This window comes from Pseudorca crassidens, chromosome 16, assembly GCF_039906515.1.
Source record: "Pseudorca crassidens isolate mPseCra1 chromosome 16, mPseCra1.hap1, whole genome shotgun sequence".
Taxonomy (NCBI): domain Eukaryota; kingdom Metazoa; phylum Chordata; class Mammalia; order Artiodactyla; family Delphinidae; genus Pseudorca; species Pseudorca crassidens.
In genome coordinates this window covers 12,074,363-12,102,121 of record NC_090311.1, presented here as the reverse complement: position 1 = coordinate 12,102,121, position 27,759 = coordinate 12,074,363, and the positions used below count along the sequence as shown (strand labels likewise).

Here is a 27,759-nt window from a genome sequence, read left to right as displayed (position 1 = left end):
AATACAATAAAATGTTTAAAAATATGAGAGGAAAGGAATTTTAAGACATATTACTGTAGGTAATGAATTCTGTCATCTTTAATGCTCTTTGAAAAATGCAAATAAGGATCAGAATTAATTTTAATTGCATTTTCCTTACTGAAATGTTTCTTTTAATGCAACAATGTTTCTTTAAGGCTCCAAAGCTGGGCTTCCTGGGGCCTAGGATCTATTCAGTTTCCAATATTAGCATCCTAAAATGTTGGAGAACACAAGAAGGATGACTTCCTCTTGGGAATGTTCTGGAAGTCTCGAATAGCCTGGAAGCCAGTTAACCATCAAGACAGGGTGTCAGGGCAGTTGACTGAATCCCCTTCCAGAAGTGACTTTCCAGTCCCCTGGCAGGCCTGGAATCCCTTAAAAGAGCTGCCACCCCGGGCTTCCCTGGTGGCGCAGTGGTTGAGAGTCTGCCTGCCGATGCAGGGGACGCGGGTTCGTGCCCCGGTCCAGGAAGATCCCACATGCCGCGGAGCGGCGGGGCCCGTGAGCCATGGCTGCTGAGCCTGCGCATCCGGAGCCTGTGCTCCGCAACAGGAGAGGCCACAGAGGTAAGAGGCCCTTGTATCGCAAAAAAAAAAAAAAAAAAGAGCTGCCACCCCAAAGAAGCTCTTGGCTGACTACATGCCTAATCTCTGATTAAATCCAGTTATGGAAACAGATGAAAAGAAGAGCCACACTTGCCTCACAGGAGCCTGGGCATTGGAACATCTGTGGAAAATATTGGGTCCCTTATCCACATACGCAGACAGTTTGGGCATTTTCCAAATCCACATCAGTGCCAACAACTTCTTTATCTTTTCCTGGGGAGCAAGGAGGTGGCTGCACAAACCAGTCATAGCGGGCCAGAGACTGTCACCCTTAGAAAAGCCTGCCAGGAAGGTAGGCCCTTGGCGGGTGTCGGGAACTTGGATTTCGGGATCACTCCCACCATTCCCAGAATTGATAAGAGTGACCAACTATGCCTAAACGATTCGTACACACAGTAGGGTTCATGCTGAACACCTGTTTCCTTGTGAGAGGCTGGAATTTTGGTATGTGCTGGGCAGAAGTTGCCTATGTGACCGGCACCTTCAATAAAAACCTTGAGTCTCTAATGAGCTTCCCTGGTCAACAATATTTCACATGTGCTGTCACAACTTGTCGCTGGAGGAATCAAGTGCATCCTTTGTGACTCCACTAGGAGAGGACTCCTGGAAGCTTGGGCCTACTTTGCTCTGAACACCAGCCCCTGTGCCTTTCCCCTTTGCTATTTGGCTTTGTATACTCCAGCTGCAATAAATTATAGCCATGAATACAGCTATATGCTGAATCCTGTGAATCCCCTGAACAAATCATTGAATCTGGGGGTAGTCTTGGGGACGCCCTACACAGGCTATTCTTCTTTTGGGGGGATATCATTAGTTTATTATAAAAGAGAAACATGGAAATTATTTACATGATGAAATACCTCAGTTGAATGGGCAGCTTCACGTGATGCCATTTCAGTAGTGACTTATTTCAGTCTACATACTTTCCAAGAATGTCACCATCTCTAAGTAAGAAATAATCCTTGTCTAGAACTGCTTTGGTGCCTTAGAGCCCAGTCCGGTAACTACTACTGTTGTTTGCAATACTTTCCTTGAGATTTTTCTGGAAGCATAATGCCTCTCTTGGTTACAGTTTCCGCTGCACTCTTTTCAACTAATACTTGGTCAAAGAGAGGGAAAAACTTTCTAAATGCCTGTCCTGCCCTGACTCTGGCCACCGTAGTTTAGTTCATACTCTCCACAAGGCTACTCTTATCTATAACATTAGCATAAAGATTTTTCTTGGTCCAACCCTTATTAGGATGGGCACAGAGGAAGATATGGTTAGCTGCATTTGATCACTGAGAAAACAAGCCCGGAGAAGACTGGTTTAACAGCTAGGAGGGGCAGAGCTGGAATTAGAGCTGAAGTTTTCTGTTTCCACACCCAGCAGTCAATCTTCTTGCCAAAGGTTGGGGTGCCTCCCCTCTCTCCACCCTCTACTTCTCCCCCTTAACTCTGGAGAACCTGTCTGGCAGGTCTGACAGGGCTTGGGGGTGAAAGGGGAGGGAGGAAGGCGTCAGTTCCAGTCATCCTCCCACCTTCCCAGAGATAACCTCTCCAGCCCTACCCTCTGTCCCACTCCATCCGAGCCTGGCCACAGCCTTCTTTATCCTTCCCTCCCAGTACCCACCACCATCTCCCTCAAATCCTTTGTTTTAGTATCTATCGGTCATCATCTTCATCCTCATTTATTTTCTGAATGCCTCCAGAATGTGCCAGAGACTAAGATGACACCGATGGGCCTTGGCCACAGGGGGCTGTCCCTAACTTACTCTTAGAGGAAGTACTTAGAGTGCCCACCTTAGGTCCCCACACCCAGCAGAGCCACCCAAGCAGGGCAAGGAGAGGCAATGACTCGGAGGCTCTCATCCTGTTCCACCTCTGAGACTTCTCGCCTTTTTCTCTTTCCGCAAGTGTGGATCTCTAGGTCTGAAATCCCAGAAACAATAGATCTGGTCATGCGTTCCCTCTCCTCTTTTCTGTTTTCCCACCTGTTGTAAGGTGGTCACAGGAAAGAACTCTGCTGTGCTTATGTCTGTACCCTCTCCGCAGCCTTTATCCCATGTCACAGTCTGTTTTGCAGATGCTAGCACACTGAGCAAAGGAAATCAAGTCTGACTGATTCTACATTCTTGCTAATTTAATGGAAGATGATTACCCAAGCCCAAATACCACATAAAATTATAAAGTATTTTGGGCTAAATGTGTCTCTTTTAAGATTCAGCAAATGACCTTAGTGAAGTTGAAAAGACAGGATATCTGGGGTCTATGAATTTAACATATTTTCTTATTTTTTCTGTCTACCATGTTTCTTCAAATCTAGAAATGCCATCAGTGATTAAACACATCATTTTATGAGGAAAAAGAGCACTCCTAATTATAATTTTAGGATGCATCCCAATTTCAGAGATTTGAAAATTTGGACTATTGGATGCAAAGAAATACAGCATTTTTTTTTTTTTTTTTTGCGGTGCACGGGCTTCTCACTGTTGTGGCCTCTCCTGTTGCAGAGCACAGGCTCCGGACGTGCAGGCTCAGCGGCCATGGCTCATGGGCCCAGCCACTCCGCGGCATGTGGGATCTTCCCGGACCGGGGCACCAAACTGTGTCCCCTGCATCGGCAGGCGGACTCTCAACCACTGCGCCACCAGGGAAGCCCCTTCTGCCCATTTTTTGATTGGGTTGTTTATTTTTTTAATATTGAGCTGAATGAGCTGTTTATATATTTTGGTGATTAATCCTTGGTCCGTTGATTCGTTTGCAAATATTTTCTCTCCTTCTGAGGGTTGTCTTTTTGTCTTGTTTGTAGTTTCCTTTGCTTTGCAAAAGCTTTTAAGTTTCATTTTGTCCCATTTGTTTATTTTTGTTTTTATTTCCATTACTCTAGGAGGTGGATCAGAAAAGATAATGCTGTGATTTATGTCAAAGAGTGTTCTTCCTATGTTTTCCTCTAAGCGTTTTTGATGTCTGGTCTTACATTTAGGTCTCTAATCCATTTTGAGTTTATTTTTGTGTATGGTGTTAGGGAGTGTTCTAATTTCATTCTTTTACATGTAGCTGTCCAGTTTTCCCAGCACCACTTTTTTTTTTTTTTTTTTTTTTGCGATATGCGGACCTCTCACTGTTTTGGCCTCTCCCGTTGTGGAGCACAGGCTCCGGATGCACAGGCTCAGCGGCCATGGCTCACGGGCCCAGCCGCTCCATGGCATGTGGGATCCTCCTGGACTGGGGCACGAATCCATGTCCCCTGCATTGGCAGGCAGACTCTCAACCACTGAGCCACCAGGGAAGCCCCCAGCACCACTTATTGAAGTGACTGTCTTTTCTCCACTGTATATCCTTGCCTCCTTTGTCATAGACTAGTTGACCATAGGTGCGTGGGTTTATCTCTGGGCTTTCTATCCTGTTCCATTGATCTATATTTCTGTTTTTGTGCCAGTACCATGTTGTCTTGATTACTGTAGCTCTGTAGTATAGTCTGAAGTCAGGGAGTCAGATTCCTCCCGCTCCGTTTTTTTCCCTCAAGACTGCTTTGGCTATTCAGGGCCTTTTGTGTCTCCATACAAATTTTAAGATTTTTTGTTCTAGTTCTGTAAAAAATGCCACTGGTAATTTGATAGGGATTGCATTGATTCTGTAGATTGCTTTGGGTAGTATAGTCATTTTCACAATATTGATTCTTCCAATCCAAGAACATGGTATATCTCTCCATCTGTTGTTATCATCTTTAAGTTCTTTCAACAGTGTCTTACAGTTTTCTTCATACAGGTCTTTTGTCTCCCTAGGTAGGTTTATTCCTGGGTATTTTATTCTTTTTGTTGCAGTGGTAAATGGGAGGCATTCCTTAATTTCTCTTTCAGATTTTCATCATTAGTGTATAGGAATGTAAGAGATTTCTGTGCATTAATTTTGTATTCTGCAACTTTACCAAATTCATTGATGAGCTCTAGTAGTTTTCTGGTAGCATCTTTGGGATTCTCTATGTATAGTATCACGTCATCTGCAAACAGTGACAGTTTTACTTCTTCTTTTCCAATTTGTATTCCTTTTATTTCTTGTTTTTCTCTGATTGCCGTGGCTAGGACTTCCAAAACTATGCTGAATAATAGTGGCGAGAGTGGACGTCCTTGTTTTGTTCCTGATCTTAGAGGAAATGCTTTCAGTTTTTCACCATTGAGAATGATGTTTGCTGTGGGTTTGTCATATATGGCCTTTATTATGTTGAGGTAGGTTCCCTCTATGCCCACTTTCTGGAGAGTTTTTATCATAAATGGGTGTTGAATTTTGTCAGAAGCTTTTTCTGCATCTATTGAGATGATCATATGGTTTTTATTCTTCAGTTTGTTAATATGGTGTATCACATTGATTGATTTGTGTATATTGAAGAATCCTTGCATCCCTGGGATAAATACCACTTGATCATGGTGTATGATCCTTTTAATGTGTTGTTGGATTCTGTTTGCTAGTATTTTGTTGAGGATATTTACATCTATATTCATCAGTGATATTGGTCTGTAATTTTCCTTTTTTGTAGTATCTTTGTCCGGTTTTGTTATCAGGGTAATTATGGCCTCATAGAATGAGTTTGGGAGTGTTCCTTCCTCTGCAATTTTTTGGAAGAGTTTAAGAAGGATGGGTGTTAGCTCTTCTTTAAATGTTTGATAGAATTCACCTGTGAAACCATCTGGTCCTGGACTTTTGTTCGTTGGAAGATTTTTAATCACAGTTTCAATTTCATTACTTGTGATTGGTCTGTTCATATTTTCTATTTCTTCCTGGTTCAGTCTTGGGAGGTTGTACCTTTCTAGGAATTTCTCCATTTCTTCCAAGTTGTCCATTTCATTGGCATAGAGTTGCTTGTAGTATTCTCTTAGGATGCTTTGTATTTCTGCAGTGTCTGTTGTAACTTTTCCATTTTCATTTCTAATTTTATTGATTTGAGTCCTCTCCCTCTTTTTCTTGATGAATCTGGCTAATGGTTTATCAATTTTGTTTACCTTCTCAAAAAACAAGCTTTTAGTTTTATTGATCCTTGCTATTGTTTTCTTTGTTTCTATTTCATTTATTTCTGCTCTGATCTTTATGATTTCTTTCCTTCTGCTAACTTTGGGTGTTGTGTGTTCTTCTTTCTCTAGTTCCTTTAGGTGTAAGGTTAGATTGTTTTTTGAGATTTTTCTTGTTTCTTGAGGTAGGCTTGTAAACTTCCCTCTTAGAACTGCTTTTGCTGCATCCCATAGATTTTGGATCGTTGTGTTTTCATTGTCATTTGTCTCTAGGTATTTTTTGATTTCCTCTTTGATTTCTTCAGTGATCTCTTGGTTATTTAGTAACGTATTGTTTAGCCTCCATATGTTTGTGTCTTATACGGTTTTTTCCCTGTAATTGATTTCTAATCTCATAACGTTGTGGCCGGAAAAGATGCTTGATATGATTTCAATTTTCTTAAATTTACTGAGGCTTGATTTGTGACCCAAGATGTGATCTATCCTGGAGAATGTTCCATGTGCACTTGAGAAGAAAGTGTAATCTGCTGTTTTTGGATGGAATGTCCTATAAATATCAATTAAATCTATCTGGTCTATTGTGTCATTTAAAGGTTGTGTTTCCTTATTAATTTACTGTTTGAATGATCTCTCCATTGGTGTAAGTGAGGTGTTTAAGTCCCCCACTATTATTGTTGATTTCCTCTTTTATAGCTGTTAGCAGTTACCTATGTATTGAGGTGCTCCCATGTTGGGTGCATATATATTTATAATTGTTATATTTTCTTCTTGGATTGATCCCTTGATCATTATGTAGTGTCCTTCCTTGTCTCTTGTAACATTCTTTATTTTAAAGTCTTGATATGATTATTGCTACTCCAGCTTTCTTTTGATTTCCATTTCCATGGAATATCTTTTTCCACCCCCTCACTTTCAGTCTGTATGTGTCCCTATGTCTGAAGTGGGTCTCTTGTAGACAGCATATAGATGGGTCTTGTTTTTGTATCCATTCAGCAAGCCTGTGTCTTTTGGTTGAAGCATTTAATCCATTCACGTTTAAGGTAATTATCCATATGTATCTTCCTATGACCATTTTCTTAATTGTTTTGTGTTTGTTTTTGTAGGTCCTTTTCTTCTCTTGTGTTTCCTGCCTAGAGAAGTTCCTTTAGCATTTGTTGTAGAGCTGGTTTGGTGGTGTTGAATTCTATTAGCTTTTGCTTGTCTGTAAAGCTTTTGATTTCTCCATCGAATCTGAATGAGATCCTTGCCGGGTAGAGTAATCTTGGTTGTAGGTTCTTCCCTTTCATCACTTTAAGTATATCATGCCACTCCCTTCTGGCTTGTAGAGTTTCTGCTGAGAAACCAGCTGTTAACCTTACGGGAGTTCCCTTGTATGTTATTTGTTATTTTTCCCTTGTTGCTTTCAATAATTTTTCTTTGTCTTTAATTTTTGCCAATTTGATTTCTATGTGTCTCAGCATGTTTCTCCTTGGGTTTAACCTGTATGGAACTCTCTGTGCTTCATGGACTTGGGTGGCTATTTGCTTTCACATGTTAGGGGAGTTTTCGACTATAATCTCTTCAAATATTTTCTCGGGTCCTTTCTCTCTCTCTTCTCCTTCTGGGACCCCTATAATGCGAATATTGTTGCATTTAATGTTGTCCCAGAAGTCTCTTAGGCTGCCTTCATTTCTTTTCATTCTTTTTTCTTTATTCTGTTCCGCAGTAGTGAATTCCACCATTCTGTCTTCCAGGTCACTTATCCATTCTTCTGCCTCAGTTATTATGCTATTGATTCCTTCTAGTGTATTTTTCATTTCAGTTATTGTGTTGTTCATCTCTGTTTGTTTGTTGTTTAATTCTTCTAGGTCTTTGTTAAACATTTCTTGCATGTTCTCCATCTTTGCCTGCATTCTTTTTGCAAGATCATGGATCATCTTCACTTTCATTATTCTGAATTATTTTTTTGGAATGTTACCTATCTCCACTTCATTTAGTTGTTTTTCTGGGGTTTTATCTTGTTCCTTCATCTGGTACATAGCCCTGTGCCTTTTCATCTTGTCTATCTTTCTGTGAATGTGGTTTTTGTTCCACAGGCTGCAGGATTGTAATTCTTCTTCTCACATTTTCACTATTACTCGTAGTGCTGTATGAAGATCCTTGCACATGCATATTTGTGTCCATGTGTAAGTATGTCCTAAAAGTAAATTGCTGGGTATGCACTTTTCCATTTTGATAGATACTGCCAAACTGCCTTTTAAAAAGGCTTCATTAGGGCTTCCCTGGTGGCGCAGTGGTTGAGAATCTGCCTGCCAGTGCAGGGGGCACAGGTTCGAGCCCCGGTCTGGGAAGATCCCACATGCCACGGAGCAACTAGGCCCATAAGCCACAACTACTGAGCCTGTGCGTCTGGAGCCTGTGCTCCCAACAAGAGAGGCCGCGATAGTGAGAGGCCCTTGCACCGCGATAAAGAGTGGCCCCTGCTTGCCGCAACTAGAGAAAGCCCTTGCACAGAAACGAAGACCCAACACCGCCAAAAATAAATAAATAAATAAATTTTTTTTAAAAAAGGCTTCATTAACATTTTTTCTTTAAATACATTAAACCCATATTAAACAAAATGGTATTTCCTAGTTAAATCAGAATGAACTACCACAAACTCTATAAACAATTATGTTCATGTTGCTTTTATCTTTCGTATGAAATTCTAGAGTATGCAGCTGCCTTATTAAGGGTTTCTTTCCAATTGTCCCAGGTGCCCAGCAAACAAATCCAGGGAGTTTGTGAACTAGTTCTGGGCGTTCCACATGTGACTGTGGTTTTCACAGCCCCACAAATCACTGTTGAAAGACTAAGCCTGCAGCGTCCTGGACCCTGTGATGTTCCTCAGGGCATGGATCCTTGTGCTGATTTTTGTGGGGGACCCTGAATCTCTGAGGAACTCTTGCTCTGGCTCCTCAGGGGAACCAGTTGCCTCAGGAGCAGCAGGTTAGTAGGGCTGGTTTCAGGGTCCATCACCCCATGCACACAGACCCCGTGTCACTTTCTCTCCTTGGAGGTGTTGGGATCCCTTCAGGTGTCTGGCACATTTCCTCTTAAACTCTCAAACACAAAAGGAGGTGACTATATGTCTTAATCACAGATGTGGGAACTATTGCCCATCCAAGGAAGACTATCTAGGTGAACTCAATGGCCCCACCCCTTTACTGCAGAGATAATGACTCAAAGGTAATTTTCTCAAACTTCTCTGTTGTAAGAGAACGGGGGAAAGCTCTACAGAAATATAATATCCAGCAGAGCACTCCATATGTATCTAAAACTAATTGCCTAAGAGTAGCTATATTAGTTTGCTAGGGCTGCCATAACAAAGTACCACAGACTGGGTGGCTTAAACAACAGAAATTTAATTTTTCACCATTCTGGAGGCTAGAAGTCCAGGAAAAAGGTGTCAGCAGGTTTGGTTTCTCCTGAGGCCTCTCTCCTTGGCTTGCACAGCCGCCTCTCTGGTCCTCGCGTGGCTTTTTCTCTATGTGAGCTCATCCCTGGTATCTTCTTGTGGGTCCAAATTTCCTCTTAAAAGGACACAGGTCAGATTGCATTAGAACCCACACTAACAGCCTCATTTTAACTTAATCACTTATTTAAAGGCCCTATCTCCAAATAAGTCACATTGCAAGGTAATGGGGGTTAGGACCATGCTATATAACAATGGGTTATTTCAGCTCATATCAGTAGCTGCTATATGTGATTTTATATAGTTATCCTAGTTGACTGGGTGGCAGTGGCCTTCACTAAAAGCAGGTACTTAAGGCACAGATGATTGATGCAGGCTGATGTATTATTGAGCCTGTTAAAGGGAATCCACAAGAGGATCTGTTTTCCTTGTAAACACTTTTTCTGTAGAACCCCACTAGACATTTCAAAGGCCAATGAAACAGGAGTGCAAATGTCTGCTTGGCTTACAAACTGATTCTGACTCTGCATCCCACTCCTCAGCCCCCAATACTTGCGTATTTTCTGTGGGAACTAGAAATATTAACAACTATTTACTACAATAGTGAGCACAGGGAATCCAAAAGTGTATGCCCTCCAGGAGTTCAGTCTAATGGGAGAAACAGAAGAGCCATATACACACCTAAATATACACCAATCCTAGCTCTACGGCCAAATACTATTAGGCTTTGGAAGAGAGACAATGTAGTTTTGCCTGGGTTTAGGGAAGAAATCATACTTGAGACTTGATGATGAAGAATTTTTCAAGGTAAAGAGCAGGTAGAATGAGGAGACTTTTAAAATATAGCAGCACTGTAATGATACAGTAAAAAACAGGAAACAAACTTAATGTCCATCAACAGACAATGGAAATAATCATATTTTCACATGCAAAATATCACTCAACAGTTAAAATTACTGAACCAGAGCTATAAATATTAACTTGGATAAATCATCACGCTGAGCCAAAAAAATAGAAGGAAAAAAGAAAAGCACTTTACAGACTAATACAAACAGCACGCCGTACCATGGGAGGCTGTGGAGCACGGTGACCCGGTGTGTGGCTAGAATCCCACGGCCTGGGGTGACATCCTGGCACTGCCACTTGTTATCCTGAGCAATTTGCATCTCCTTTCAGCTTTCTCACCTGTAAATTGGGGATCATAATAGGACTTACAGGCAGGGGTACTGTGAGGATTTATGGAAGTAATACAAGTAAAGCACGGAGAACAATGCCTGCCACCCAATAAATGTTAACTATTGTTGCAATGGTATAAAGTTTTAGAAGGAGTATAATATTTTGTTGAGTGATACATATACCGAAGTTTAAAAACATACAGGAAAACAACAATTAACAAATTTAGAATAGTGGTTACCTCTGTAGGATAGGGAAGTTTAAGAGATTAAGGAAGAGAAGGAGAGTGCTTCAACTACATTTGTAATACTATGTTTCTTTTTACTTTATTATTTTTATTTTTTGACCCCTCCTCGAGGCATGTGGGATCTTAGTTCCCTGAGATCCAACTTGCTGCCCCTGAAGTGGAAGCACGGGGTCTTAACTACTGGACTGCCAGGGACGTCCTTGTAATACTTTATTTCTTAAGCTGGGTGGTAACCATATGTTTTTCTTAGATTGGTATGTGTGTATGAAATATGTCATATTAAAAATAAAAAATTTTTTTAAAGATCAAATGAGATGAGGGTGGGATTGTATTCCTATAGACTCCAAAGATTTTTCCCTGATTAGTTTTGTGTGATTTGGGTTTAGAGGCACAGAGAATCCGGAAGAAAAGATCCTGCAGCCACCCAAACTGTCTGGCTCCTTCCCATCATTCAGATCTTGGTTCAAATATCCCTTCCTGAGGGAATCCTTCTTAACACCCATTTCAGATCAGCGCACCCCTATCCACTCTCTAACAAACGGCACTATTTTATTGAATAGGCTTATCCCTCTGGGCTGTTTTAGTAAGTTCCCCATTGGAATGCTCTGTCTTAGTCAATACTATATTTCTAAAGCCATTTTATTTTTATTTTTTAAATTAATTTATTTATGGCTGCGTTGGGTCTTCGTCGCTGCGCACGGGCTTTCTGTAGTTGCGGCGAGCGGGGGCTACTCTTCGTTGCAGTGCGCGGGCTTCTCATTACGGTGCCTTCTCTTGCTGCGGAGCATGGGCTCTAGGCGTGCGGGCTTCAGTAGCTGTGGCATACGGACTCAGTAGTTGTGGCTCGTGGCCTCCAGAGCGCAGGCTCAGTAGTTGTGGCGCACGGGCTTAGTTGCTCCGCGGCATGTGGGATCTTCCTGGACTGGAACCCATGTCCGCTGCATTGGGAGGCGGACTTTTAACCACTGCACCACCAGAGAAGTCCTAAAGCCATTTTAAATCCTCAATTATTTTTTTTGTTTTGGATGGCTGGATGAATAAGGGACTTAATGAATGGAGTCCATTCCTTCATCCTCAGGACGCCTCTTTTGAGCCAGACTGGAGGGCAGAGGTAGAATGAGGAAAGCCTGAAGAGAAGAGCGAAGATTGGAGCGGGCTGAGGAGGGAGCGGAATGAAGATCTGGAGCAGAGAAATGAGGGAGATCTCTGAGGGTGAGGAGCCTGCGGTGAAGGTGAACGGAGGGGCACACCCCTGGCAGAGCGCGGCGGAGGCGGGGGCCTCCAGTGCGGGGGCGGGGCCTGGAGGGAGGGAGGCGGGGCGGGAGCCTGCGGGGCGGGGGCCTGCGGGCGGGCGGGTCCCGAAGAGAGGCGGAGCTTATGAGCAGAGAGCTGGGAGCGGTGCTCTGCGGCTGCGGCGGCGGCGGCGGCGGAAGATGGCTGCAACTGAGGCTGCGGACCCTTTGCTGATGCTCGGAGTCGGGCTGATCGGTGAGGAGGAAGGCACCCTGCCCCGCAGGCCCGCACCCAGTTCTGACTTCGCCTGGGCCCGGGACTGTCCCTGCTCCCGCGGTCCCCGGCACCGCCCGCGGTGGGGAGGGCGCGGCCCCCTCCATGTTGGGCCTGGGTTAGGGGCTGCAGGGCCCGGCCTCCTCGGCGCAGGGCCCCGGCCTGCCGCCCTGGGCCCGGGCGCCCGCGGCCTTGTGTGGGGCCTGCCGGGCGGGAGGCGGGGCCGGGTACCCTGGAGGCCTCCTAGGCTCTGGGAGGGAGCTCCTCCTGGACGCCCCGGGCTACAGAGGAGCCCGGACGTGGAGGTAACCGAGCCGCGTAGGCGAGTCGCCGGTCATGCAGAGAGGAGCTTGCAGGCCGCGCGTTTGTGAGGCTGCAGGGCCGGGGTCCCTCCGAACGAGGGAGAGCCACGCGTGACTGCCAGCCCGGCGCCCGTCTGGCCCCGGTCATGTGATCGAGCGATTCCAGACGCGGTGGCCAACTGCCAGCCCGGGGTGCTGCACGTTATGCATGGATTGTTTCCCGTTTGACTCTCACCTCGGCTCCAGGGGATCTGGGTAATGTTTGATGCCCACTTTACGCAGCAGGTGGCGGCCCAGCGTGTCATTTGTGCAAGAACGCACATTAGGAAGTGGCAGACCCAGGATGGGGGACCCTTGCAGTCTAGCCCCAGAACCCCAACTCATACCAGTGGAGAACTGCATCCTAAGACAGAGGTCGTGCATATGACACAGGTGTCTACATAATCACAGTGGGTGGAATCCCAGTTCGTTCTGAGGAATTAATGGATATGGAAGTGCGTTGGGATCTTTGGGCAGTCTGGAGTGTGTGCCTGAACCTGGTGCAGAGTTTTTGAAGCAACCATTCATCCAACAGCGACAGTGAGCACGGGATTGCTTGAATGAACTTCTGTCGGTTCCCTGAGTGCCATTGTTCTTTGAAAAAGTATTCTGAGATTTTTATATACCCCTAAACCCTAGCACATTGCTTGGATCTAGCAAAACTGGCGGAAATGCGGCGAAATGTTGCTGATTATTTTCACTGTATCAAAGGAGTGCGTTTATCTGGGAACGGCTTCCTGTGCTCATCTCTAAAGTAATTTTTTAAAACTGTTTCAAAGCAAAACCTAAGTACCTCAGGCATCTTAAGTCCTTCTTGAAGGTACCTCGGAATTAAGGCTGAATTAAACTCTGACTTTATCTGGTAACAGCAAAGAAAAAGATGGCTTATCGTATTTTCAATTCAGTTTTTTTTTATTTTTCATGTCGACATGAATTTAAAAGGGATTTGCTTAAAAATAAGTGGCGGGGAGCTCCTTACCCTTATGAACCGAGGAGTGCCAGGTGTTGATAACTGCTGAAGCTGTGGGATGGAGGCTCATTTTATCATTCTACTTTTTTTTAATACTTGCTATTTTCCATAATAAAAGGGTTTGTTTTTAAGTCTATAGATCAAAAACTGGATTTTTACTACTATATGTTCAGTTACTGTTTCTCTAACGTTTAGGCTATTTTTGCCTGGAGTAATTATTAGCAAATTGTTCCTATTTTGTTACTGAGGTGTTGACTTTGGTGAAACTACATATATGACTGTTTAACCATTATTATTAAAATTTTAAGTATAGAACGCATACTGTCAGTACATAGCATATGACAGAGATTTCACCATTTTCTTAATTTCCAGTTTTCAACAAACCCATCCATTCTATGTATTCATTAATGATCCTTCCAACTAGATTAAAAGGTAAAGTGTGGGAGGAGATAGGGAAGACCCCTAGCAAACCTCTAAGGCTACATTTTCATTCATGATTTGTTAGAAAAGCTTTTTACTCAGGTGGCCTAAAATTCAAGATCAGGAGAGCTAGCTAATGTAACCAGGAGAGGTAGGTGAGAATTGGGGGTTCTCACGTGCTCTGGGTTGCTTTGTAAAATGGGGTGTTAAAACTGATTCCACGAAGTGCTTCTGAGTAACCAATCAATTCACTTCCTTGCTGCTGTTTGACATTCTCACAGTGACCATCTTTCCACCGTAGAAAAGGACACAAATGGAGAAGTTCTGTGGGTGTGGTGTTATCCTTCCACGACAGCTACTTTAAGGAACCTACTGCTGAGAAAATGCTGCCTTACAGAGGAAAACAAACTTCTCCATCCCTTCGTCTTTGGTCAGTACAGAAGAACATGGTTTTATATCACAACAGTTGAAGTTCCAGATTCTTCCGTTTTGAAAAAGGTATGACTGTATGAGGGTCAAAAAACGAAAAATATTTTAAGTGATGTAAGATTCCAATAACCCTTAGCTTTAGACTTCATCATTCACAATACGCTTTGGAAAAATATTAAATATATGACTTTAATTGGGAATGTTCTCTTTCACATTTCACTCTCATTCATTGTATTTATTGGTGTATATTATTTGACTGACCTGGGGTTGGTATAGCGAAGCCTTTCCCAGGTTATACTTGGATGGAGTAGAAATGTAGAAGTATTTTCAAAGCCTGGACTCTGATTAAAAGTGGGAAGAAGTATTTTTCCATAACTAAAAACTATTTTAAAGGTTATAATTATCCTAGTTAAGAAAACCTTTTCATTTGTTTATGGATGATAAGGATATGTTAAGAATAGAAAGGATAATTGAGGAAATTCATGTGTTCTGTAGACTTTGTGTGTGTGTGTCATTTCATATGAATGCCATCAGGTGACAGACTAAAAACCAGTAAGTATGTGGTCGTTGTGCACTTTCCTAGTCCCACAGAGCCAGTGGCTTTTTCAGAGGAAAGAATATTGGAAAGAAGTGGCTGAGCTCCTGGTCGGTTTCTGGGTGGGGACTTCTTTTACAATTTCAGGGCTGATTTTATAGTCAATCACCAGACAGTATGCAGCATGTCCAGTTTAAACGTAAGGAATTACGTTTAAAATAACAGGAAGGCAACAATTTAGAAACTGTAAGAGGTTTAAGATAAAACAGAGATTAGTAATTAGGAAATGTAAATTGCAGAAAGATACTCATTAATGGGAATAATAGGTATATGATTATCAGAAATTTATACGTATAATAACAGAGGCATATAAATAAATGAAGGTTATTATAACAATGCCCTTTAGCCTATATAGCATTTTACAGGGAATTGACTATTTTGGGAACTGTATGATTTTTACTGTATGAATTTTACTGAAACGTATTTTTGTTGTTTTCCATCCTTCTATTTCATTAGTGGAAAACAGTCACTATGTGGTAGGTCTGATACGGCATTCTTAGTTCTGCTTTGTTGAGGGTAGGGGGGCTTAAATAAAAAGTCACATTTCTGATATTTTTGAAATATTTTTATGTTTTTGAGGAAATAACTAAAAAATTAAATATATATGTATATATAATTTTTTTTATGTGTGTATATATACGTAAAAGTATAAAGAGGCAAGTGAGGACTTGGTACATTTTGGTCTTTTCTTTTTAATGCTGGTATGTCTTATATAAGAGGCTTGTTAGGATATAGTAATAAAGATTAATTCTATTAAAGTGTCTTTAAAGAGTGTACTTTTGTTTGTTTGTTTTGGACAGGTGACTCATTTTTCTATTGTTCTGACCGCCAAAGATTTTAATCCAGAGAAATATGCCGCCTTCACTAGGATATTGTGTAGGTCTGTATGAAAACTGTATTAAATGCTAATATACAAAAATGAAGATCTTACTCAATAGTAATACAGCAGATTTCTACACTGAGGAAGCATATTTCAGCCTTCTGTTTCCCCAACTTAACCTTTACTGGCCCTACAAACACTGTTTTATCAAGAGGAACTTTGTCTTCTGCTTCCATGGTACTGCTTCTCTTATTAGGGAAAATGGTGGAGGGGAGGAGAAGAGGCAGTTTGCACAACTATTGTAATTTCTGGGTACTTTGAGTCACTTGCCACTTTTGGTCTGTTACTTCTGCTCGTTTCCAATCTGGAACTTTCCTTAGGATGGAAGTGGTAAGCAAGCTGGTTCATTTGTGGCAAGGTCTGTGTGTGGGAGTCATTTGGGGAAAGTTTAATGGGCATTTTGAATTATGCTAAAGCACAGGAAAATATTTCTTAGCTGGAATGCTGAGGAGCTGAGAAACTGATTTTTTGGTTAATCGTTAAACTGAAGGATAGACGCCTTCAGTTTCATCCCAGCCGTTGAAAAAATTTAACTAAAATATACAGTCTGCTTTTTTGCCTTGATAAGTGTATCTGGTGGAATTAATGAAATCCGTCTTATATGTTAGGGATATTGGCTTTTTCTTTAATCAAGACTTTTTCAGGGTTTGGGGTTTTGTTTTTTTTCTAATATTGTTACTAGATAGAATTATAATTCTCAGTGTTATGTATTACTCTCAGCCCTCAGGTTTATGCCCAATAAGTAGGTTTTTTTTGGGGGGGTGGATAAGGGGAGTTGTTTCTGTTTTTCTCACCATAAGTCTGATATATGGTTGTCTTATTTGCAATTTCTGTGTATGACCACGTGCACATGCACGCATGGGTACGCACACAGCGCAAGAATACAATCTTATCACCTAAGTGTTTCTCGGTTAGGTTGTATTTTGACAAAATGCAGTTTAATTGTTTTTGCAGTCAGCTGTGATAAGAAAGGCTTCTTGCTTTCAGTGAGATAAATTCCAGGTGTATGGCTCGCTGTGGAATATAAACAGTTTTCTGCAAATGCGGCACTGACACAAAGGGAGATGATTATTGTTAGAAGGGGCTCCATCCAGAAGCTGTGAACTAAAAACACTGCAAAGTTGTTTTTGAACAAACGTTGGACTCCCATTTCATTTGATTGAGTCAGGGTTAGGTTACTCAACTGAATTCACTGGGAAATGTTCTGGGGCCCAGAAGGCGAGGTTGCTTTAGACCCCACTTCCTGCCCAGGAGGAAGCCCAGAGGGTGTCTCTGCTTGTGCAGAGCTGTGGCTTTGTCACATTCCGGATTCTCTTCTCTGTCACAGTTACAAGAGAAATGAGGGCTCAAGCTATGGCCAGCCGCCCGCTCTGACCCCACCCCTTACCGCACTTGAGTGCTTGCCCTAGCGCCTGTCCACGCTCACGTGCTCATGTGCACACACACTCACTCTCCCCGTGTGCACGTGTGCCTGTTCACACACACAGAGACAAGCACTGTTTTTTTTTTCACTTTCCCTTTATTTTCTATTTTACTTTTATTGAGGTATAGTTGATTTACAAAGTTGTATTAGTTAGACTCACACTTTTTTTTGTTTTTTGTTTTTTTTGCGGTACGCGGGCCTCTCACTGTTGTGGCCTCTCCTGTTGCGGAGCACAGGCTCCGGACGCGCAGGCTCAGCGGCCATGGCTCACGGGCCCAGCCGCTCCGCGGCATGTGGGATCCTCCCAGACCGGGGCACGAACCCGTGTCCCCTGCATCGGCAGGCGGACTCTCAACCACTGCGCCACCAGGGAAGCCCTAGACTCACACTTTTTGATGGTGGTGAGGTGCTCCCTCCCGTTAATGGTGAGAGGTGCCCTCCACAGTACGCTGCTCACGTGGCCATGGAAACCCGCATGGAGGGGTTCATTCCCCCTGTGGGATCTGGGTCCAGATCCGTGACCCCTTTCTATAATTCTAAATTTTAAAAAATAAATTTTATTTTATTTAAAAAAAATTAATAATTTGAATGGTGTTTTTTGGTTTCCTGCTTTGTTTTGGTGGTGGTAATGTAAGCACATCGTAAAAAGAAATGCAAATAATGCCAAAGAGTATACAGTGAACCCTAAGTCCCTTCCTTCCCCTCTTCCCCATCTCTAATTCTACCTACCGACTCCCCATCCCAAGGCAGCTCCTGGGCTTCCCTTCTCTATATCTTACTGGAGATATTTTCTTCATATATAAGCATGTATATGGGGTTGACTGTTCTATATATATGATAGTTTACAATATTCATTGTTCTTTGCCTTTTTTCCCAAATTTATGCATTGAAATAATTTTAAAACACTGATGACTGACAAAATTTAGTAAGCAGTTAAATCACATGCTTTTTTCACTTAGTCTACAGTAAATATAGTTTTCAAGTGATCTTTCTTAAACAATTATTTTATTTTCGTCCCAATTTTCTATCCCTTCAGCTACTAAAATGCCCAAGTAGACCCAGTCCTGCTTCTCCAGAAGAATTTACATTTACTTACTTATAGGAAGATATTTCAGGGGAAAGGGCTGATTTCACATGTAAGCTGTAGCCAGTTTCCTGTCAGCATTTTCTGGAAGTTTTAACTTGATGAATGTGTCTAGTGTGCATTTATCACCAGAAACTTAAAGGAGTTTGATTTCTTAATTATCTAAATACAGCTACCTCTGAGAACTCTGATAATAAATATAGGTTCTACACCTAATTACTGCTTTCTTTGTGAACCATGCATAAAACTCCTTTCTTGTCAGAGGATATCCAGCAATAAAACAGTTGTTATGACTAACAAAAACAGTTGTGAATGTAAGACATAAAAAGAGATAAGGATACAATGTTCTTGAGAACAGCAGGGCCTCAGAAAGTCCATAGTTCATTCTCCTGCCTAAGTGGACCACAGCAGGCCTCCCCAGATGTAACAAGAGGGCTGACTTCACAGAATTGTTGAAGGTTGTTCAAGTGGTTGTTTTGTTTTTCTAATAGATTTTCTAATTAAATTTATAGAAGTAACCACATCATGAAAAGATTCAGGCATTCACAGGTGTATTAGCAAGTTGGCTTAGATTCTTTAGAACGTACCCATACCTGGCCTCGGTGCGTTGCTCCAGGTGGTTCATGCTAACTAGTAGCACACTTGCTTTCTGTCCTTTCTCACAGAATGTACCTAAAACATGGGAGCCCAGTTAAGATGATGGAGAGTTACATCGCGGTTCTCACAAAGGGGATATGCCAGAGTGAAGAAAATGGCTCTTTCCTTAGCAAGGATTTTGATGCCCGAAAGGCATACCTTGCAGGCTCCATCAAAGGTAATAAATAAATAAAAAGAAGCAAAAAAGAAACAAAAACCCATCCCAGATGAGTCCATCCCAGCAACAACAAAATCCCCAAGCCAAGGACAATCTGTCATTAGACTCTGTTATTTCATCTTTCCATATATTTTCATCTACATGATATTTGTTTCCTATGCAGGAGGGTAGTTCAACTTCTACATTTCCTTATGTGGTTAGAACTCTGTCAGGAAAGCAGACTTCTGCGGTGTTTCTTTCCATATGATTGCAGCTGTTAAGACAGAAATGTACTTTCACCAGTGAGCTAAAGTTCATGGGTCGAGGTCTCCACTGACTTCCATCATTTTCCTTTCCTTAGATCTTAGCAGTGACCTGTTCCACCTGGGGAGCTCAAGCCCCTGACCCAGAGTTCCCATTCCAACTCCCCATCCCTCTCTCCTCGCTGGAAAGTCCAGCCTAGGGCTAATCCGAGACATCAGGTCCTTAAAAGGGAGGAGAGGAGAACTCCTAGGGCGATGCTGGCCTGCTTTCTCATCCTCCCACAGCACCTGTCTTCACTCTTTTTTTCTGACCGTGTTGGATCTTCATTGCTGCGCGCGGGCTTTTCTCTAGTTGCGGCGAGCGGGGGCTACTCTTTGTTGCGGTGCGCAGGCTTCTCATTGCAGTGGCTTCTCTTGTTGTGGAGCATGGGCTCTAGGCACGCGGGCTTCAGTAGTTGTGGCTCGCGGGCTCTAGAGCACAGGCTCAGTAGTTGTGGCTCACGGGCTTAGTTGCTCTGCGGCATGTGGGATCTTCCCAGACCAGGGATCGAATCTGTGTCCCCTGCATTGGCAGGCAGATTCTTACCCACTGCGCCACCAGGGAAGCCCTGTCTCCACTTTTGATCCTACTGTTTTATATGGTTTCTAAGCATCCCTGTTGAGGTGTTAGGTGTTTGTCCAACTGTCTCACAAGGACTTATGCAATGATGTGTATGTGGGTTTGGGGGGGGGGTCAGTGAACATTTTTTAAAATTTAAGTTTGCACGACACCGAGGATGGTGGTTCCCTTCAAATAATTCCACTTTCTTGTGAGTCTGGCTTCATCTGTGCATCCAGCATACTGTCCCTTGAGGGAGCAGGTGTAGCTACTGTAACGCCCATCCTGGGGAGCAGATGTATGAATTGATATGCCCATCCACCAAATAAGGTGCTTCTGTACTTATAACATTTACCTAAATTTATTCTGTGTTGAAAATAATTTTGCATTCATACAAGAATAATTTCCAGTAAAAACTTGATTTCCTTGTATAATGTTTAATGCAGTACCATAATTATTTTTGTTTTAAGACATTGTATCTCAGTTTGGAATGGAAACTGTTATCTTACACACAGCACTGATGCTAAAGAAAAGAATTGTCGTCTATCACCCCAAAATAGAAGCTGTTCAGGAGTTTACCAGGTATGGTCTCTTATCATTAAAAAGTGTAACCTTTTTTTTTTTTTTTTTTGCGGTACGCGGGCCTCTCACTGTTGTGGCCTCTCCTGTTGCGGAGCACAGGCTCCAGACACGCAGGCTCAGCAGCCATGGCTCACGGGCCCAGCTGCTCCGCGGCATGTGGGATCTTCCCGGACCGGGGCACGAACCCGTGTCCCCTGCATCGGCAGGTGGACTTTCAACCGCTGCGCCACCAGAGAAGCCCAAAAAGTGTAAACTTTGTTGGCAGCCACTTTGGGGCCCTCTGTGTCACTGTGTACCCTGTTCTTTGCACACTGGTATAAACAGGCTGAGTTAGGTTGGGGGTGAAATACCATTTTGGTGTAATGTTTTAGTTTAGATTGAGTAGTTCAAGGTTACTGAATTTGAACATTCTTCTTTAAATTTTGAAATATGAATATTTTGGAGCGGGGAGTTTGCAAACTTTCCCTTGCCAGAAAGTAAATATCTTAGGCTTGTAGCCATATGCTCTCTGTCCCGACTACTTAACTGCCACAGGTTGCATAAAAGCAGCCATGGACAGTCCATACGTAAATGAATGAGCTCGGCTATGTTCCAGTAAAATCTTATGTGCAAAGACGGGCATGGGCCATAGTTGCCTGACCCCTGGGCCATAGTTGCCTGACCCCTGTTTTAGGTAAGTTGTTTCTTCCATTCAATTTTATTACAGACTGTATTATTTATATAATAAATACAGTTTGTTTTGTTTTCCTTGCCAAATCGAACTTAGATCCTTCTTTAAAAGCAGGGGAACTAGTATTTATGCTGTTTACCGTATGCCAGGCATTGTATAAGTCACCTTAAATTATTAACTTTACTTATGACAAGAACCCTGGGAGGAAGTGTTACTGCCCTGTTTATAGATGAGAAGATGGAGGCGAAGGGTGAGATATTGAGAAGAAGAAAGACTTGCTAGTCAGAAGGACCTGGGTTAAAGTCCTGGGAGGCAACTTTTTAGCCTTGTGACCACATAAAGTGTACGTAATGTTTCTACGCCTCAGTTTCTTTATCTGTAAAATGAAGATGATAATACCTGCCTCGTTAGCTTGGTTTCAGGATTGGAAATAATTTGTGTATCGTGCTCAGCATGTACCTTGTCCATAGTGGGCACTCTAGAGACGATCATTGTTATTATGATTGTGATTGCCTTAGATCTTGGGTAACAGGACCAGAGTTTTTGCCCGGCTCTGACTCCCAAACGTTGTATTTTTCCACCCAATTACCCTTTTCCTCTCCATTTATGCTTCTGAAATGGGAGTGTCCACAGCTTCTGAGATATGTAGCAGGCCACCAGGGGGTTCACAAAACCACAGATAAATTCGGTACCTACTTCTTCCTGTTTTATTGGAAGTTTCTTTAAGAAAACTTATTTTTGTATAAAAACAAACACAAAGTAGTTTGCAAGTTTGGCTGGAATTTTAAATATGAAATGCGAGACTTCAAAAAAATTTCTTGCTTGCAGGGCCCACTTTGGATTTTACCCTCAGGCTCCCTCCATGGCAGTCTGCAGAGTGGGCGTTGGGAGGAACACTTCAGAAGCATCCTTCCTTGCCACCATGGAGATCTTTTGAAACTTTACCTTGAGCCTTTTGTAGCCAATCTGACCCAACAGTCGGTGTTTAAAACATTGCATTACTTTACTTTGAAGCCTGGAGGAGGTGTTGGCATGTTTAGGGCTTGTTCTCCCTCTGCATCTGGTAACCAGTTTCCTCCCCCAGAAGAAGAGGGAAGAGGATGGGCTGAGTCTCAGGTGTGGGCTGGCAACCATCTGTGTTCTCACCTTGACCCCAGGACTCTGCCTGCCCTGGTGTGGCATCGACAGGACTGGACCATACTTCACTCCTACGTGCACCTGGATGCCGACGAGCTGGAAGCCCTGCAGATGTGCCCAGGTAGACAGCAGGCTCCCAGGGGATGAGAAGCTCAGCTTTACCAGGGGTGTTTGTTTCGGGGGATTTTTTTTTTTTTTTTTTAAGTGCATTCCTAAGGGGCATACTGATCTTTTTTTTTTTTTTTTTTGGTAAATGCAACCTTTTTTTTCCCTTAAAAAGTTTTTTTAATTAAAAAAAAAATTGTGCACCTGAAACCAACACAACATTCTAAATCAACTATACTCCAATAAAAATTATAAAGTACAAAAAACATTGTGGTAAAATACACATCACATAAAAGTTACCCTCTTTTTTTTTTTTGGCCGTGCCTCATGGCTTATGGGATCTTAGTTCCCCGGTCAGGGATCGAACCCACGTCCCCTGCACTGGAAGGCGGATTCTTAACCACTAGACCACCAGGGAAGTCCCTAGAAATCTTAATTTTAATGTGTTGGGACTTTTTAGGCTTTTATGATTTTATTTTTTATATTTTGTTTAAGAAAAGTTCTATCCCAACAGTAGAAAGGTATTCTCCTATATATTCTAGTAAAAATTTTTAAAGCTTTTTCATCCCCATTTAAGTCTTTAATCTGCCTGGCATTACTATTTTTTGTAGGGTGTGGGTTTGGGATCTGGTTCCATTTTTTTCCATTTGGATGGCAACTTGGCTCAGGAACACTTACAGAATAGTGTCCCCTCTCCAGGAATCTGCAGTATCATTTCATTTCATTGATTGATTGATTGATTGATTTATGGCTGTGTTGGGTCTTTGTTGCTGCGCGCGGGCTTTCTCTAGTTGCCACGAGCGGGGTCTGCTCTTCGTTGTGGTGCGCGGGCTTCTCATTGCGGTGGCTTCTCTTGTTGTGGAGCACAGACTCTAGAGCGCAGGCTTGTGTTGTAGGAGCTCTGGCCAGGAGCCTCGATAACCAAATATACATTTCTTATTATATCACAATATTACAGCCCCTTTATTTCCCAAATGATGGAAGAATTATGGTGTGTATTAGTCAAGGAAGCGAGTCATCATGCAATAAACATTTTTTAAGCACCTAGTATATGCTGAGGTCTTGGCAAGTTGCCGTATTATATAAGACAAGACACTTTTCCTCAGTGACTTTATGATCCAATTGGCAAGAAGAAATTGAAACTGAGCGGGGCCCTATGGGCCTCCCAGGCACGGAGGCCTTTTTGTCCCCCATTTTTTGTAGACAAGACTCCAGCCTCCATGACTTACCCTGAGTTCCAAAGGGCAGATTCAAACAGTTGCAAATCAAGGGAGGAGCAGCCAGGTCACCACCTCTAACTGCAGGAGACTACAGATATCTTCTGTGAAGGTCCAAATTGGCTTCGGCCATTTTCAGCTTCTTCTCCACCTCTGGAGTCCGTCTCCAGCAAGGGTCCTTCTGCCCAGTGCCATTCAAGCCAATAGAATGAGTTTTCGTTTCGGAAGCAAAGGAAAGCTTCATCCTTCGATCAAAGAATGGAGAGGTCGCAGCTGGTGCATCCACGCTCTCCCCCGCAAACCGGGGTCGGGGCTGTTTTATAGGGATCTCGTTTTGTGGGTGGGACAGCAGAGCTCTCGCAAGTTGCCTGCAGGGCTCACGCTCCAGGTGGCAGTGCCGGGCCGCAGTCTCTCTGCACACGGCCCACTGCTGCCATCTTGAGCTCCAGGTTTTTGGTTTTGTTGCTGCTGGTTTTTTTTAAATATATAAATTTATTTATTTATTATTTTTGGCTCTGTTGGGTCTTTGTTGCTGCACGTGGGCTTTCTCTCTAGTTGCGGCGAGCAGGGGCTACTCTTCGTTGCGGTGCGCAGGCTTCTCATTGCGGTGGCTTCTCGTTGCAGAGCACGGGCTCTAGGCACGCTGGCTTCAGTAGTTGTGGCATGCGGGCTCAGTAGTTGTGGCTCACGGGCTTAGTTGCTCCGCGGCATGTGGGATTTTCCTAGACTAGGGCTTGAACCCGTGTTCCCTGCATTGGCAGGTAGATTCTTTACCACTGCGCCACCAGGAAAGTCCGCTGACGTTGTTTCTTAAATGCTGTCACTTGGTGAAGTAAAAAATTGGTCCTCAAAAAACAAAAAAAAAATTTTTTTTTTTTTAATCATACTGCTGTGTGAAATCCAAAGTCTGGGAACCATTGTCTTAACACCAATTCCAGAAGTCTGCTAATTCTTGAGTTGCCCTGATTCCTTTAGCATTTATTGTATCAGATCTGAAATTGGGGAAGATGATGCTGTTTCCACTGTGCTATCCCTGAGGAACCCGAGTGTTTGGCTATGACTTTCCTGTTGACAGAGACCTAGGGGGGACAGTGGTCAAGAGAATCCTTGCTGCCTGCTGCCTCCTCTGTCATTCTTGACCCAAATAACGATGACTGAAAAGCAGATGCTTTGCTTCAGCCTTCCTCCTTGACACCGAAACCTAGTTTTGGAACATTTTGAGTTGCTTGAGTTTCTTCAGGCAATTGGCAAAAATGTCATCTTAATAAATGCCGCGGGATATGGCTAAAATGCCCTGGATAAATAAAGCAGAGAAGAAAAGCAGCTGATGAGCTTTTAGACTCACTCCTTTCTTGGTATGTTCACAATGTGATTTCTTCCTACTCTAGTAACGCTGGTCCCCTCTGTAATGCAGGTTACGTCGCTGGATTTGTAGACTCGGAGGTGAGCAATAGATCTGACCTGTATGATGTGTTTGTGAATCTGGCAGATGGTGAGATTACCATTGCCCCGCTTGCAAAAGGTTAGTTCTCTGTTCTGTTCTGTTGACACAAGATGTAAGCCAAGCAGTTGTATTTTTTAGGCTGATTCTCCCTTTTGAAGGCCTGCTTCACCTGTTGTGCCGGAGGGATTTTTCTGTTTCTAGAACACAGCATTCATGTTAATAGACCTGACCCTTTTAGGGATACATCTGAGGGCTTACGCTGTACGGTTATATGTTAATAAGATAAATGGTCTGTTTGTCTTGTTTCTTCAGTTTCATATTCAAACAATGTGTATTTGTTATCTATTGCTGCATAAGAGATGACTTCTAAACTTAGTGATTTAAAATAGCAAATACTTATCTCACAGTTTTGGTGGGCAGGAATTTATGAGTGACTTAGCTAGGAGGTTCTGATTCAGGGTCTCTCATGAGGTTTTAATCAAGATATTGCCAGGGCTGCAGTCAAATGAAGGCTCAACTGGGGCTAGAGAATCCATTTCCAAGCTGACTCACATGGCTGTTGACAGGAGGCCTCACCACATGGGCCTTTCCATAGGGCAGCTTGAGTGTTCTCACCACGCGTCTGCTGGTCTCCCCAACAGTGAGCAATTCAAGAAAGGGGGGACCACAGTGCCTTCTGTGACCTAGTCTAGGAAGTCATACATGATCACTTCCTCCACATTCTATTTGTTAAAGCAAGTCATTAAGGGAGAAGAATTAGACTCCACCTTATAAAGGAAGGAGTATCAAAGTGTGTGTAGACATTTGTCACCACACGAGGGTTGAACATGACTCCCGTGTGGAAAATCTTTTTGAAGGATGTCTCAGTAAGCAGCAGGGAATGAGAGTATTCTTGGGGCTAATGACCAAGAAAGGGTGTTCTAGTGTCATAGGGTCATCTCTGGCAACTGTAAATTATCCTAAATTACAGCTGCACAGAGTAGAAAAGATTGGGTTAAATACGTTTTGAGCCTAGGACACTATGAGGTATTGGTTTTAGACAGGAATTACAGATATCAGCTTTTGTAGTGTCATTTATCTTTCTCCTAAAAGTGGGAGCAGCTGAATGCCAGCCAATTAGGGATTTTTGTTAGCTAGGTTCTGATAATGTGAGGTTTTATCTAGCAACCTCAAATTAGTAGAACCAGAACTTGTTTTCGCTTTGAAATTACAAATATAATAAATATTCATGGTGGAAAATTCAAAATATAGTATCAGGTCTTTAGGGGATATTGCCTTTTGTAAAGCCGGAGTGATAGAAAACTAGCTGTAGCCGGGGCCACTGAAACTGCTGAAGCGTTAGGACTGGAAAGCCTGGCAACTCCCTGCTGCCCTCTGCTGCTCTGAGTCTATAAAACGGGCTCATCCCAGTGGAGTTTGTCCCTCACGAGTAACAAACAGAAATTTTTGTTAACCTTCTGGCTGCAGAAAATAGCAGTGTATATAATTAATGTAACTTGGGTTGTTGCCTTAGCTCGTTTCTAAGGGCCTTTACACAGTGAATGTTGAGCTGCTTCTGCAGAACTGACAGGAAGTGCTGCTTTCACAATATCCCTGCCGGAAAGATAAACGTGAATTCTCAACTGTGAAGACCTGGACAGGAAAGTCAGGCTGTTTGCTGGCTTACAATCACAACCCATAGGCAGTCAGATTTCATTAGGTTTTGTCTAGAAAGAAAAATAATTCTTATCAGAATTTTGGTTTGGTGGTGGTGTATTTTTATTTTGGACATGAAGTATATAAATCATGATCATGCCTTACCTCCTATTGTGTCACCATATTTGTGTGTAGTAATAAGATGGAAATGGGGGGGTTGTCAGTTGCTTTTTGAAAATTCCCTCTGTGTGATCGTTCAAGTTTCCAGATAGATGATTACTTTTCATTATGTAAACATCTAAATATTTTTCTTGATCTCACCAGAGGCCATGACAATGGGCAAACTACATAAAGAAATCGGTCAGTTAATTGTCCAGTCGGCAGAAGATCCAGAGAAATCAGACAGTCAAGTTATACAGGTAATGCCTTAATCTTCCCACTGACTGAGTCTCGAAACGGCATCGCTGGGCAGCGGCTGGTTATCTGCTGTTCACGGGCACAGAGTGAAGTTACTGGGGAGGCCAGTGGGCAGCTGCTGAGATGAGGTCTGCAGGATTGGCCCTGGCGAAGATGAGCCAACGAGTTACCAGGCTCCAGGGAAAGACGGACAGAGGGCGTTGGTGCCAAAGCCAAGCGTTTATAGTGAAAGATGTGATTGCCAGGTGGTGAGAGGGGCCATAGGGTTTGGCGGGGACCCGCCAGCAGCACTGTCCTTTCTCTTCGGTGCTGTGGCTGGGAGGAGTGGGCAGGTTTTTTCCCGAGAACCCAAACACTGAGACTGTCTTACCGGACAGATGGTCATTGCCCACCCATTGCCCTGTCAACATTAGAGGGAAAACAATGTTAGTGAAATGTGTAAATTTGAGTTTTGTATTACTGTGTTTTTCATGGACTAAAAGGGATACACAGATGACTCAGTATAATGTATGATGAGAGTGCCTACCATGTTGTACAGGTTCACAGTATTTGAATAAGTTAATGATGTCAGCAAACCAGGAGAAAGACATGACTTTAAGGCGAGCTCTGCTGAGTCCTCAGCCACCCGAGGGGAATGTCAGTCAGTGAAGGGGAATAAAGCCCATGCGACAGGTGCTGGGTCACTCATCCCAGGCAGGAGGGGACTTTGGGGAGAGATTTGTTCTAAAAACAATAGCAGTTCCTCAAAAAGTTACACATAGCATTAACATAGATTTGGTAATTCTA

General features: G+C 42.9%; 1 protein-coding gene and 1 pseudogene across 7 annotated transcripts in view; one reads left to right on the top strand and one right to left on the bottom strand.

Moving 5' to 3' along the window:
* The window catches only part of DENND10 (DENN domain containing 10), a 38,683-nt gene that overhangs the window by 8,826 nt on the left and 2,098 nt on the right, over positions 1-27,759 (top strand). For 3 of the 7 annotated variants that reach the window (XM_067709259.1, XM_067709260.1, XM_067709261.1), the window contains 8 exons: positions 11,543-11,676; positions 14,003-14,199; positions 15,526-15,605; positions 18,778-18,926; positions 20,237-20,348; positions 22,176-22,276; positions 24,892-24,999; positions 26,881-26,975. In XM_067709259.1, coding sequence (XP_067565360.1) covers positions 11,637-11,676; positions 14,003-14,199; positions 15,526-15,605; positions 18,778-18,926; positions 20,237-20,348; positions 22,176-22,276; positions 24,892-24,999; positions 26,881-26,975 — 882 coding nt within the window. In that variant the 5' untranslated portion in view covers positions 11,543-11,636. Of the gene's footprint in view, positions 1-11,542; positions 11,677-11,804; positions 11,953-13,982; positions 14,200-15,525; positions 15,606-18,777; positions 18,927-20,236; positions 20,349-22,175; positions 22,277-24,891; positions 25,000-26,880; positions 26,976-27,759 lie in introns of those variants that run through there. The other 4 variants (XM_067709257.1, XM_067709256.1, XM_067709258.1 and 1 more) reach the window with 3 other exon arrangements.
* On the bottom strand, positions 1,537-10,210 carry LOC137209465 (10 kDa heat shock protein, mitochondrial-like; annotated as a pseudogene).